General features: G+C 53.7%; 1 protein-coding gene across 1 annotated transcript in view; it reads right to left on the bottom strand.

The window, feature by feature from the left end:
• The window catches only part of CWC27 (CWC27 spliceosome associated cyclophilin), a 152,424-nt gene that overhangs the window by 61,490 nt on the left and 76,186 nt on the right, over positions 1-14,748 (bottom strand). The window contains exon 11 of the mRNA XM_029059282.2: positions 7,077-7,180. Coding sequence (XP_028915115.1) covers positions 7,077-7,180 — 104 coding nt within the window. The remainder of the gene's footprint in view (positions 1-7,076; positions 7,181-14,748) is intronic.

Here is a 14,748-nt window from a genome sequence, read left to right as displayed (position 1 = left end):
ATGGGGAGTAACCGTGAGCCTCACGCGGGACGACCCGATGACCCTGTATCTCCCCCAGCGCTCAGAACGGTGCTCGGCACATAGCGAGCGCTTAACAAACCCTCTTTTCCCCCCATTTCCCTCTGCTCCTCCCCCTCTCCCTTGCCATCCCCTCGGCACCGTACTCGTCCGCTCGACTGTATATATTTTCATCACCCTATTTATTTCGTTAACGAGATGTACATCGCCTCGATTCCATTCAGTCGCCATCGGTTTTTACGAGACGTTCTTCCCCTCGACTCTTATCTGTCGCCATCGTTCTCGTCCGTCCGTCTCCCCCGATCAGACCGTGAGCCCGTCGGAGGGCGGGGACCGTCTCTATCTGTTGCCGACTTGTTCGTCCCAAGCGCTTAGTACAGTGCTCTGCACATAGTAAGGCGCTCAATAGATACTATTGAATCAATGAATGATTATCCTCTCACCCGGTCTCAAGGTGCGGGGAAGGAAAAGCAGCCGTCCTGACTCTTCTCCCCGAGGCGGCCTCCACTTCTGCCCCATTCCTATTCCGTACTCTAAGGAATAAGAGCATTACCTCCGGTCTGGGCTCCCCTCGGCATCGCTTTCTCTCCTCCCGCCTTCAACTCCATCGCCATCGTTCACCACTGTCAACTGCGCCTCTACTGAGCGCAGTGCTAGGTGTCTGGGAAGCAGCGCGGCTCAGTGGAAAAGAGCCTGGGCTCCGGAGTCAGAGGTCACGAGTCCGACGCCCGGCTCTGCCACTCGTCAGCCGTGTGACTGTGGGCGAGTCGCTTCACTCCTCTGTGCCTCAGTTACCTCATCTGGAAAATGGGGATGAAGACCGTGAGCCTCACGTGGGACGACCCGATGACCCTGCATCTGCCCCGGCGCTTAGAACGGTGCTCTGCACATCGTAAGCGCTTACCACATACCAACGTTATTATTATTATTATTATGATATATTTAGTGTAAAACACACGGTCCCTGCGCACAAAGAGCTTACAATCTACGCAAGGTCACCCGTTTCGCCATTTCTGTCCTTCTCCGACCGATTTCTAAGCAGTTGCTTTGCACGGCGCGGCGGGAGATCGAGAACTCCACCCGGTTCTCTAGGACAAGATTCTCGCCCGACCCGACGTTGAGGAGAACCGGCACAGAAGCACCCACCTGGCGCCCCGTGCCACACACACGCGGCTGTTTCTTCCAACCTGGTGGCTTGCTGTATTGGGCAGCCTCGGGCGATCAGAAGACTCTTCCCTTATCTACTAGTGAACACACAGTGAGCGAACACTTCCCCGGTTCAGTGCTCTCTAATTCCGATGAGTATCTTCCCCTTGAGTGGGAGCGGTAGGAGGGCTTTATCGCTAGGCAAGACTCCTGCTACAAAAGGTAAAACCCGAATGCTAATTCTTGAATACTAGTCGAATAAGGCCACGATGCCCTTTTCCTGCCCACTGAACACCTACTCTCACCCCGCTGGGTGGAAAAATGATTCAGTGGCCGTACTCAGAGGGCCGTTTGGCCGACGGGGCCCTCCCCGGCGGAGCCTGCCGGCGCCCCACGCCCAAGAGGAGTAGTGGTTCGTTCCCCAAGGGTGCCTTCCGGACGGACCGGGGGCGAGGCCCGGCAGTGGGACGACAGTCTCAAGATGAAGGTGGGAACAAAGGTGATTCTTTCATCTTCCCCAACGCTGAACAGTCCCGCCCCGGAAAGCATTTCCTCCTCCTGGAGCCCCAAGGGGCCCTTCTCCAGCTACACCTCCTGCCGAGAGAGCGCCTGGAGAGGTTCGAAAGGGCCCAGGCTTGGGAGGAGCCGGGCGTATCCGGGACCCCCGGCGTAAACGGCTTTCCGATCCCCTCTTGACCGGCAGGCTCAGGGGGCTCCTTCCTCCCCGGACTTTGGCACCGTTCACAGGGAAGGCACTGTCCAGCTGCGACACCGGGGAGAGAGGCTCCGACACCTTATCTCCCAAGAGCAGATTGGGAGTCGGCCCAAACCCCAGCGTCTCGCTCTCGCACACCACGTGCGGCTCGGGACGGGCAGCTGCTGGCTTCCACGGAGTAATGAAATTTAAAGCAACCCGGAGAGAGGCTTAGGGACGTACTCGAACCAAGAGGATTAGAAAAGTTTATTAAAGAGGCACACAAGGCCGGCTCAGAAAAGTGACTATCCCAATAAACTGGAAACCTTACAGAGAACGTATTATATACCCGGCAATTCCGCTCAGAGGCGCGGGTGATTTACTGTGACGGCCGAGGAGGCTTCTGTAAACCAAACTGCCCCGCAGTACCTCTCTTTTGGCAAAACCATGGCTTCGGACGAACACGACACTCCTTGTTTACGGAACTGAAATTAGGGGTTTGGGGCCTATGGCGGATTTCGCCTTAACCCGAGACTTCCGGGCAATAAAAATGGGTCTTGAATTTCCTTGAACTAATAGGCTAATTCTCTTCCCTAAAGAAATCTCACACCGCTCCGCGAGTCGGCTCAGAAACGATACGCCGCCGTACAGCCCGTTCATCGGTGGGAAGGAACCAGAAAAGCCCTGTGATTTTTTCATAAAATGGTGTCGAGGAGCAAATCGGAACGCTACCAAATTAGATCCGCCGCTTTTCCTCCGCCCTCGGCCCGGCTGCCCAACTCCCGCTCTAATACAGGCAAGTTAACAGATTAAAGGAACGACCGCAAGAGGAATCCGCGAAGTCAGCCAGCGGATGTCCGGTGGGAATCCGAGTGCCCTTAAAAGCTCTAAACCAAAGGAGGAGAAAGAGAGCAGAGGGAGAATGAACCGGAGGAGGGGGAAGAATTATTATTATTAATATTACTACTAAGAAGGGTAGCGGTTCAGTGCTTACTATGTACCAGGCACTGTACTAAGCGCTGGGGTAGAGACACATGAATTGGGTTGGACGCAATCCCTGTCCCACGTGGGGCTCACGGTCTCGATCCCCATTTTACTGATGAGGTAACTGAGGCACCGAGAAGCGATGGGACTACGTGAGGGACGAGGGGAGACAGAGAGGGGGAAGGACAAAGGGAAGAGGAAGGCGCCCGCTGGAAAAACGCACCATCCCTCTCCACGGGCATACAATAAATCCGGTGTCAACCTCAGGGTCGGGGCCGATTTGGGAATCCGAGACTGATATATATGTCTTGCTTGTTGCCTGGACACCATCCCATGGATCAGGGTTGTTTTCTGTCTGCCAAAGACAACAGGAAGCGATGGTCTCGGCGAGACACAGTCACCGGGGATGAGTTGGAAATCCCGTTCGAGTGCCATACAGATGGATTACACCACTTGCCCCGATTCATTTTCATCTCCTGCCTCCCCTCCTCGGCTCTCTGACCATAAGGGGCTTTCAGATTTTAAGCTACTGATCTTCTAGTGGGAGACTGCCTTCAGAGTGGCTGCCTCTTCTCACGCGAGGCACTCACCTAAGAGGAATAGCCTCGTCGCATCCAAAAGATGGTATAAATGCCCCGTGCCACTCTACGAGCTTCCTCAGTCACCGACCTAGACCGACGAGCCGATCACCCGATTAGACTGTGACCCCGTCATCGGGCAGGGTTCGTCTCCATCTGTGGCCGATCTGTCCAAGCGCTCGGTATAGTGCTCTGCACACAGTAGGCGCTCGATAAATACTATTGAATGAACCTGCTGAAGGTCGGGTCCCGGTAGGTATCATTATTCTTGCTTTATGAGGGGCAAGAGACCATTTTATATCCAAATGTTCCAGATTGTTGGTGCAAAGTCATCAGGGGCCCCACCTTCATTTCCACAGCACTCGACCCTTCCTAACATAAAACCTGCCAGAAATTTAGAATCAAAATGCCACCCACCCCCGGGGTCACTTTCGGATCCACCTGCTGCTTCCCACCAGATTCATCTGCCGGGAACAAAGCAGGGCACATAAGAAAAGGCTCTATACGGAGCGAGCGTCCCAAAGAGCGGGGAGGAACGACCTCTAAGGCACTAAGCATTCAGCATCCACGTCAGCACGGATCGAGCTGGGCCAGTAATAATAATGATGATGTTGGTATTCGTTAAGCGCTTACTATGCGCAGAGCACCGTTCTAAGCGCTGGGGGAGATACAGGGTCATCAGGTGGTCCCACGGGAGGCTCACGGTCTTCATCTCCATTTTACAGATGAGGGAACCGAGGCCCGGAGAAGTGACTCGCCCACAGTCGCCCAGCTGCCGAGTGGCAGAGCCGGAATTCGAACCCATGACCTCTGACTCCCAAGCCCGGGCTCTTTCCACTGAGCCACGCCGCTTCACTGGCCGCTCCCAGGAGTCCCAGAGTCCAGTCCTCCTGGCGGGAGTCAGCTTGCCTGGCCTTTGATCTTAACCTCCCTGCACTTGGATACAAGATAATGGGGTCAGCCCCCGTCCCACACCTGGCTCACAGTCTTAATCCCCATTATAGAGATGGGGTAACCGAGGCACGGAAGATATGTGGCTCGCCCAAGGTCACGCGGCAGTCAAGTGGTAGGAGCCGGGATTAGAACACAGGTCCTCTGCCTCCCAAGCCGTGCTCCTTCTGCTAGCCCATGCTGTTTCTCCGTATGAGCGGGGATGAGCGGACGAGCAGGGTTGCCCCAGAACTGCTCCCTGTTGGGTGGTCCCCGGTTGGCCGGCGGGGAGATGCCTACCATCCGGCAGGTAGACCAGCGCCGGCAACGTTCCCGGGATGAGACCGGGGGATCGGTGCATCTCTCCGGGAGCCCAACAGCCCATTTTGGCCCAAGAAAATGGGAATTCAGGTCCAAGGGCAAGTATAAGCTCTTACTGATTAAACGCGCTCCTTTCCGCCCCCCCGCCCCACCCTCCGGAGGGGTGCTGTCGCTTAAGAGATACCACAATTCTTCTTATTTTTACATCCAACCTGGCCCCACTCGACTGACAAAAAGAATCTGCTACCAGCCCCTTCCCACATGATGTATTAAGACACAGGCGGGAGCGAGACACCTTTTTTTGAGGCTACTATCAGGATACCTAGGCCAGGTCCACGCCCAGTGGATAAGGCTAAATACTCCAGTGTAACCCTGCTGCAAGGAGGCTACGGGTAGGGGAGATTCGGGGTCCATTTCACTCTGCCAAGAGCTTAGTACAGTGGCTTTACACTTGGGAGGTGCTCAGTAAATACCAGTGATGAGTTTCAATCAGTCAACGGAATTAATCGCGCATTTACTCCCAGCTCTGCCACTTGTCGGCTATGTGACCTAGGGAAAGTCACTTCATTTTTCTCTGTCTCAATTTCCTCGCCTACGATAGGGGGATTCGATACCTTTTCTCCCTCCGACTGTGAGCCCCACGGGGGACACGGATTGTGTCCAACCCGATGGGCTTGTATCCGCCCCGGCGCTTAGCAGAGTGCCCGGCACATAGTAGGCGCTTAACAAATACCACAGTTATTGTCATCATTACGGAAGGCGTATCTTCTCCGAGAGCCTTTCTCCGACTTAGCCCTTGTTTTCTCTTCTCCCATTCCCTTCTGCATCACTCTCATTTGCTCCCTTCATTCGCTCGTCCCTCGGCCCCACACCACTTATGTCCATTCCGTCATTTATTTATTTCTATTAATGTCGGTCTCCTCCTCTAGACTGTAAGCTCGCTGTAGTCGGGGCGTGTATCCACCAACTCTGTTAAATCATTATATTGTACTTTCCCTAGCGATTAGTACAGCGCTCTGCACGCACTGAGCACCCGATAAATACGATTAATTGATTGATAGGAGGGACTATCCATTGCTTTTGCTGAGGAAAACTGATCGAGCAGGACGAGAAGCAGTGTGGCTTAGTAGATGAAGGCCGGGCTCGGGAGTCAGAAGACCTGGGTTTGAATCCTGGCTCTACCACTTGTCTGCTGTGTGACCTTGTGTGCCTCAGTCGCCTCATCTGTAAAGTGGGGATTAAGACCGGGAGCCCTTTGTGGGACACGGACTAACGTGTCCAACCTCATTAGCTTGCACATACCCCGGCGCTTAGCAGAGTGCCTGGCACACGGAAAGCAATTCCCAATAACGTTACAAAGCCAAAGAGAAGCAAATAAATTGACGCCCCTACCAAAGGCCCTCAGGAGAACAACAGATTAGCTCATTTTGTGAAAGAGAATAGACAGCGAAAAGGCCTGGGTCCGACAAAATGTTGGGAAATGCGGTTACGTGCTTTAGAGCTGAAGCGATCTCAAATGAAACACAGGCTTTTCCCGGTGATGTAGCCTTTGTGCGTGAAGGGAACTGAACAACGGAACAATTGCCAGCCCAATGAATTACTAAAACCAGCTGCCTGGTCCTTTCACTGTCAGCAAAAATCTACGTGGCTCGATGAAAGGTAGTGTGTACGGAAAGCCAACTATCCACGTGCTGATCATCCGGGCCACCAATTATCTACGCCAAGGTCAGTTCTGGTAGCGGAACGCGTCGAGGGTGCGGGGGCCCAAGACCGCCAAACTCAATTATTTTCAACGATGCGAACTCCGGGTGACCCGGGCTGGCCCCGGTGCCCTCCGTTTGGACCGTCGGCTTTCCGTGTCACGAGAGAACGCTTGGGATAAAGACGAAGGGTGGGGATTTGCAACGTCAGAGCTCTGCGGCTGACGGCGGTGTCTGCGTGCGCCCGAGTGCGACGCAGAGACCAAAACACCACCCCGCCGACGAACGTCTGACGCGACACGGGACAAACCCGAGGTGGGCAGGGGACGGGTCTGCCAACTCTGTCGTATTATACTCTCCCAAGAGCTTAGCACAGTGTTCTGCACACGGTAAGTGCTCAATAAATACCTTTGACGGACGGCTGAAGGTTTTCTTTGGAGCTGCTTCCCGAGACGCTGTTCTAACGCAGTCAGGCTGAGCACCTTTGCCTAGGTGTCACATCTCTGTCAGTTGTCGGGGAGCGCAGAAGGAGGAGGGGCGGCTACGCCGAAAAGGACATTTTCGGTTCAATTAATTTCTCAGGAAATCCAGAGCGGGACGACGACATCTCTAGGCCCTCGTCCGCACGCCCCACGGGCAAGTCCAGACCCTTGTTAAAAATTCAGCGGGGCTCAGAGCCAACTCCCAGTTGCTGCTCGCTCTTACCTGCCTCTTCTTTTCCAGTTGGTCTAGTAGCCCCTTCTTCCTTTTTCTGTCTGGCCACCAACAGCTCCCGCTTCAGCTGGCGGACTTCTCTTCGAAGCTCCTCACTGAAAGACAGCAACACCCTCATGCTGTTACGATCTCCGGGAACCGTCTCGTCGGCTAGGAGAATCCCGACCCCCGGCCCCGCCGACTCTGGAGCCCCCAGGAAGGAAAGGCCGGCATTCTTTCAGGCTCCGTTTGCCCAGAAGAGAGAGCTGCTCTGCACGTTGACTGGAACTAGAGAATGTTTCTTCAGAGCAGCGGTAGGAGCAATTAGACTAATGACTCTCTTAAAATACAGCTTCTTTGAAATACAAGGATAAAACACAATGGCAGAGGACCCATGTTCAGGCCTTTATTTCATCTGAACACTTAACATGCCCCCCTATCATTAACTACCCATTCGAAGACCGACAGGACACGGCATAAAGTGACAAGAAAGGTCCCGAGTGACCCCCCGGACTTCCAATGATACGCTACGGCCTTTCATCTCTACATCATTCCAGCCCTTCTCAAGTCTACTAGCATCCCTAATTTTACTCTCAACTCTGTAACTCGCCCCCTAGTATATCATTATGAGTCAATATGGTGGATGCTAATGCCAAATTACACACACAAACATACGCGCACACGTCCCAAGGACGGGTAGGGAAGGCCACTCCGGGCAGGAAGCAGCGGTGCCAGGGTCAGAGGAGTGAAATGGAGATCCGGGGACTTGTGGCTCTAATCTCAACCGGTCCCAATTAGCGATCTGGCGCTCAGAGGCAGCGTCCTCTCTCTTAAAATGGAAACGACACACTGACCGCTCGCTAATGTGAGTTTCCTGCTTTTCTGTCAGCTGGTACGACGTCGGGCAACGCTGATCGAAACCCCCGGGACACTGGCTTGGTGACGACCGCTGCTGTCATCGTCCACAGAACCGACTCATAGTGAATGACTAGAGGGGAAAATTAGGGATGTTTTAGAAGGCCCGTCGCAGGCCTCGATTTCAAGTGCTCCAGGACAGAGCTCTGTACACAGTAAACGTTCGGTAAATACTAATAATAATGTTGGTATCTGTGAAGCGCTTACTATGTGCAGAGCACTGTTCTAAGCGCTGGGGGAGATACAGGGTCATCAGGTTGTCCCAAGTGAGGCTCACAGTTAATCCCCATTTTACAGATGAGGTCACTGAGGCTCAGGGAAGTTAAGTGACTCGCCCACAGTCACACGGCGGACAAGCGGCAGGGCCGGGAGTCGAACCCACGACCTCTGACTCCGAAGCCCGGGCTCTTTCCACTGAGCCACGCTGCTTCTCATCGATGGCTTGTTCTCGATACAGATATGGGGTTAAAAAGGGAGGGGGAGAAGGGGCTTGATGATGAAGGTCGACTCTATCCCCAAATTCTAAATTCGGAGGAAATTTCATCAGAGCAGCATCAGTCTAGCAGTCAGGCATGATTCCATTTTTTGGAAAAACTCAAAGGGTCAGATCCTATAATGCGTATCTACAGGTAACACGCACTGATTTCTATCGTAGTGCATTAGTGATATGTATAATCTGTACTGACTGATACCTAAATATAAACCCCCCCCATTCATTCATTCATTCATTCATTCAATAGTATTTATTGAGCGCTTACTACGTGCAGAGCACTGTACCAAGCGCTTGGAATGGACAAATCGGCAACAGATAGAGACAGTCCCTGCCCTCTGACGGGCTTACGGGCTAATCGGGGGAGACAGACAAGAACAGTGGCAATAAACAGAGTCAAGGGGAAGAACATCTCATTAAAACAAGAGCAATTTAATAGAATCAGGGTGATGGACATCTCATTAAACAAAATAAATAGGGTGATGAAGCTATATTCGGTCGAGCGGACGAGTACAGTGCCGAGGGGGTGGGACGGGAGAGGGGGAGGAGCAGAGGGGAAGGGGGGAGCAGAGGGTTTAGCTGCGGAGAGGTGAAGGGGGGTTAGAGGGAGCAGAGGGAAAAGGGAGCTCAGTCTGGGAAGGCCTCTCGGAGGAGGTGAGCTTTAAGTAGGGATTTGAAGAGGGGAAGAGAATCAGTTTGGCGGAGGTGGGGAGGGAGGGCGTTCCGGGACCGCGGGAGGACGCGGCCCGGGGGTCGACGGCGGGACGGGCGAGACCGAGGGACGGCGAGGAGGCGGGCGGCGGAGGAGCGGAGCGTGCGGGGTGGGCGGTGGAAAGAGAGAAGGGAGGAGAGGTAGGAGGGAATTTCCTCTCTACATGTCTCACTTGATGTTTAATCCCCTCACGTTCACCGAAAACCTAACGGGTGAGCGCGCTGGGTACCACACTGAGCTCTGGGAACAGCAAACAGAAATGAAAGACATAGTTCCCACCTTTGAGAAGCTTTCAACTTACCGTTCTCTTCCTTCAGCAGACTAGCTAGGTCTGATTATTTTTGGATTTATGACGGAACTGTCTGAGACGTTTGACTGTGACATCACATCATCCCGCGGGACTGCTTTTCCTTCTCTAGGAACAGCGCTGAGGTTCGGAACTCCGCTCGAGCGTTCCCCGAGATCTCGGCTTCGCAGACAGAGGACCCTCCAGAAACGAACGCAGTGACCGGCGGAAGGGAGCGCGCCGAGATCTCTCAGACCCTGGGGGTTGGGTTCTATCGAAAGTCTGCATTCAGGAAACCCCACGCTGAAAGACTCACCGTACCCAGCGCCGCACGCCCGTGCACGGGCACGGCCGTGCGTCCCGACCGTTCCCCAGATCGCTTACAGCGCTCTAGCCAAAGCACGGAGTGAAAGCCGCCGCCGAACTGAGCCCACTAGACCCAGAGGTCTCTGACAGCAGACGGTACACGGCTGGCTTGAAAAGGTCCCATCCCCTCCATTTTTCCAGAAGGAGAGCCCGGGACGGGTGTGTACACAGGGGAACGAGGACAGGTTTCTCGAGCTGAGGTCTGAAAGGGCCAGGAACCATTCACAGCTGCGACCGAACCCGGGTCCCCACAGATAGCGTCACCTACGGGAACAGGGTAGTTTTCAGAAGAAAGACGACGTTTTCTGAAGCTAGGACTTACAGCCCCGTCTATTTGGAGGGCTCGAGAGCCTTACTGTCTCTGGAACAAAGTATCGTTCTTCTTCGGCACGGAAGACATTTACGACTTGAATGAAAATGAAAATTCTGAGCCTGGAATAAACCCTGCTTTGTCCTGCCAAACTCCGGGTTCACTCTAGAGACCAGACGTACGTCTTCCTTTCTCCCCCAGATGCTCCAATGTTTCTGCCCCAGAAATGAAGACGGCGCACCTGAATCGGGGGGAAGGGACTGCCTCAAAGGTGTGGGGCGCCAAGACTTTGAAAACCGGTCCTCTCTTAAGCAGCCAAAACCCCCGAAGGCCCCCCAGACCCACCCTTCTCTGAGTTCTTTTGTCCCTTCTGCAAATTCAAATATTCAAATGGTGGACTGAAGGAGAGAAAGTTTTAATAATGCCTTAGATATCTAAAAGCAGCCTCACACCGGGTGTGGGGCGGGAGGGTGGTGAGAGAGAGAGGAAGGGAGAAACGAAAGGGGAGGTTTCTTTCAACGGGAGGATCTTTACACTGATCCTCGGCCAGAAAGCGACTGGGTTTCAGATTCCAAAGCCTCCACCGCCCTGCGGAATCCTGGGAACCCCACAACACTCTCATTCTCCGTACTCACACCTTCCCACGACCGAGCCGAGGTCCATTTTGTGACACGGAAGTACCCCCAGCAGAACGAAGGAACGTTCCGCCCGCGACACACGTCTGTCTGGAAACGACGCCGGACGAAATAAATCCCCGGTGTCAAAAACGGGGCGAGAACTAAACGGGAGTCTTGCCCGACGCCTCGTTGCAAAGAGGAGGCCAACTAGCCGTATACTCTCTTGCAAAACCTTCTGCGAACAAAACACTGATGCTACGGCTAATAACGACAGCGCTTTCAAAATGCGCGGAGTTCTTTGCATCTTCTCATGCGGGATGTCAAGGCCGAGCACGTGCATTAATTCCTGCTCCTTCACTTCTTCTAGCTATGGTGATTACCGCCTTTTCCCCTGACCCACTGAGAGGCATTTCATGACTCAATGTCCGGCACTTACGTGCCTGCCGGCTGGTGACCTATTTGATTTTTTTGGCCTCTTTTTAAAACTATCGGCCCTTTACCCATTATACGTTCTCCGATTCACGTTCCCTTGTCTCCCCATTAGACTGTAAGCTCCTTAAGGGCCAGGACCTCGCCTTTCACTTGTACGTTCCCAGGGACCCAGCTGAGGGACCGGGTCACGGCGGGCACCCAGTACGGCACTCTGCCCGTGGCCGACACTCACAAATTCTGCCGCAGACGCTAGCGGTGGAGGGTAGCGTAGCCAAGGGCCTTGATGGAGCAGTGAATCACGGCTGAAAGAGTTCAGAGCCCCAGTTTCCTTGTTTCCACTCCAAAGGCAGCCACAAAATTCTTGAAGGTCAGTTTTATTTACACTTTTTAATGTGGCTCCATCCTTGCAGGGATCTTGGGAGTCAGAGGTCATGGGTTCGAAGCCCAGCTCCGCCACTTAGCTGTGTGACCGTGGGCAAGTCCCTTCACTTCTCTGGGCCTCAGTTCCCTCATCTGGAAAATGGGGATGAAGACCGTGAGCCTCACGAGGGACGACCTGATGACCCTGTATCTCCCCCGGCCCCTAGAACAGTGCTCTGCACATAGTAGGCGCTTAACAGATACCAACACTATGATTGTCTCATCAGAAACGCAAGAGACGGGCGCTTAGATTTTCCAAGATACCTTAAGGCTGGTGATTTTTGCGGAGAGCTTTCTCAGTAGGTCAGCGGCGTTTTGCAAAGTGACACGAAATGGCTCACGGCTTTTGAAGTGGGAGGAGGATTTCTTTCCAATTATTTTTTACGGTATCTGTTAAGGGCTTACTACGTGCCAGGCACTGTCCTGAGTCCTGGGGAAGATATAAGCTAATCAGGTTGGACGCAGTCCATGTCCCATGTGGGGCTCACAGTCTTAGTCCCCATTTTACAGATGAGGCAACTGAGGCAGAGAGAAGTTTCGGGACTTGCCCAAAGTGTCACGGCAGACAAGTGGCAGAGCCGGGATTAGAACCCAAGCCCTCTGACTCCCAGGCCTGTGCTCTTTCCACTAATAATAATAATAATAATAATGTTGGCATTTATTAAGCGCTTACTATGTGCCGAGCACCGTTCTAAGCGCTGGGGTAGATACAGGGGAATCAGGTTGTCCCACGTGAGGCTCACGGTCTTAATCCCCATTTTACAGATGAGGGAACTGAGGCACAGAGAAGTTAAGTGACTCGCCCACGGTCACACAGCTGACAAGTGGCAGGGCCGGGATTCGAACCCATGACCTCTGACTCCCGAGCCTGGGCTCCTTCCACTGAGCCACGCTGCTTCTCACAGCGTGGCCTATTTTTAGCAATGCTGCCCCTCACTCTCTGGCATGCTTCCATTACATTTTTGGCGGGTGTCGGTTTCATAATGCAAGTCCCTTAAGCTCTCTGCCTCAGTTTACCCACCTGTAAAATGGGGATTAAGGTCCCCGCTCTCCCTGTCCCTTGGAAGGTGAGCCCCACGTGGGATAGAGACTAGGTCCGATCAGCTTGGCACAGCGAGCGCTGAATGAATACCATAACTAATAATACCCCGCGCAATGCCCCGACGCAACGCTCCGGCGACACAAGAAAAATATTCTATCTGATGGGGCAGAGGATGGGACAACTTTCTTCTCTCCTTCGGCATTTTCCCTCAGCATCTACCCTGGGCGGTGCCGTCAGTCTCCTTATCCGCTCTACAGATTCCAAATGGCACCGGCTCCGCCACTTGTCAGCCGTGTGACTTTGGGCAAGTCACTTCACTTCTCCGTGCCTCAGTGACCTCATCTGGAAAATGGGGATGAAGATCGTGAGCCCCACGTGGGACAACCTGATTACCTTGTATCTTCTCCGGCGCTCAGAACAGTGCTTGGCACGTACAAAGTGCTTAACCGATGCCATCATTATTATTACAGAGAAGCAGCGTGGCTCAGTGGAAAGAACCCGGGCTTGGGAGTCAGGGGTCGTGGGTTCTAATCCCGGCTCCGCCACTCGTCAGCCGTGTGACTCCGGGCAAGTGGCTTCACTGTTCTGTGACTCAGTGACCTCGTCTGGAAAACGGGGATGAAGACCGTGATCACCACCACCACCTGATCACCTTGTATCCCCCCCCCCCCCCCGACCAGCACACAGTAAGCACTTAACAGATACATCATCGTCATCACCTTCACTCCTTTCTCCCGCCTTACTCGACGTGGGGAAAAAATTCCCGGATAAAAGACGCACTGTCGGCTTTCGGACGCGCGATCCTGCCCTCCAAGAGCTTCCAGCCGAGTGGCAAAAGGAAGGCTCCGGAAGAAAGCTGAAGAAATGCCTGCCCTTCGCTCATCTCTCGAAACCAAAAACGTTCCTCGTTAAACCGACCGACAGCCGCCCGCGTGCCCGTGACCCAGCGCCGTGCGGGAGGCTGCGGCCCGAGCTGTTGGCTTGTTCCCGCTGTTTCCCGACATCTGATAGGAATTTCTACCACATGGAAATGATCGTGAAGTGAACGGCGGTGCAACCTTCGTGTTCTTGACTCCGCCGCTTTAATCACAAAGATACCGAGCCTGGGAGAAAGGAGACGACGGCCCCGCTGTTGATGAGCTCACCAGACGGCTTCAAATCTAAGCCCATCGGACCCTGGCAGATAGCGTCGCCCAAACGGAGATCACCAGGATGGGCTCGGCCCCATTTCCCAAACGCGCGAAGTGACGAGGGGCTTGCCAGCCGTCGTTCCCGGGACAGCGTAACGAAGCGGAGTTTCCGGCTGACCAACTGTCACTGCAAAGAACCCTAGATCCTCAGAAAAGGAGAGTTTAAGACGTGGTTTTGGGGAAAGCCCTTCCTAAAAGCTCAGCGATTGTGAAACCGATAGAAAGTACAGCACGGAGGGCCAAGGAAAAAGACAGCCCGGGCCAGAGAGGGATGACAGAAAAGGCCAGTGCCGTCAGTCCGATGCAATCGGGTGACCTTAAAGGCCCATAAAGAAGTCTGGCCACTTGACTCACGTAGCTCATTAGCCAGAGAACGAACAACACTTGAAAGCACAGTACTCAAGCGATAATATTTCCTGAGCGCCGGCAGCACTAAGCGTCTGTGACAGTACGAGATACTTGAACCCGGCCGAAAATGAGAAGTCACTGGCTTCCCCATGTCATCTCTGTCGCTGGGCAGGGACGGTCTCTATCTGTTGCCGAACTGTACATTCCAAGCGCTTAATACAGTGCTCCGCACATCGTAAGCGCTCAATAAATACTATCGAATGAATCTCCGGCCCACAGACTCCTTGTCCATTAATGCTGTCCCGCATCCGCTCGATTCTCTGTCCCGGGCGACGTCGGGCCTTTTTAAAGTTGGGAGCAGACCGTTTCCGTCCTCAGGGAGCTTCTGGTCTTTAAGGTAGAGGGGGGAAACAACCATTCTCAAGCCCCAAATGAGGTGCACGGTGCAGGGTTTGGTCAAATCAATCGATTGCATTTATTGAGCACTGCGGGCCGAGCACTGTACTAAGCACTCGGGAGAGTACAGTACAATACGACAGAGTTGGTAGACACGTTC

This window comes from Ornithorhynchus anatinus, chromosome 1, assembly GCF_004115215.2.
Source record: "Ornithorhynchus anatinus isolate Pmale09 chromosome 1, mOrnAna1.pri.v4, whole genome shotgun sequence".
NCBI classification, from domain to species: domain Eukaryota; kingdom Metazoa; phylum Chordata; class Mammalia; order Monotremata; family Ornithorhynchidae; genus Ornithorhynchus; species Ornithorhynchus anatinus.
The sequence above is the reverse complement of the archived record's forward strand: the minus strand, read 5'-3'. Positions and strand labels throughout refer to the sequence as shown.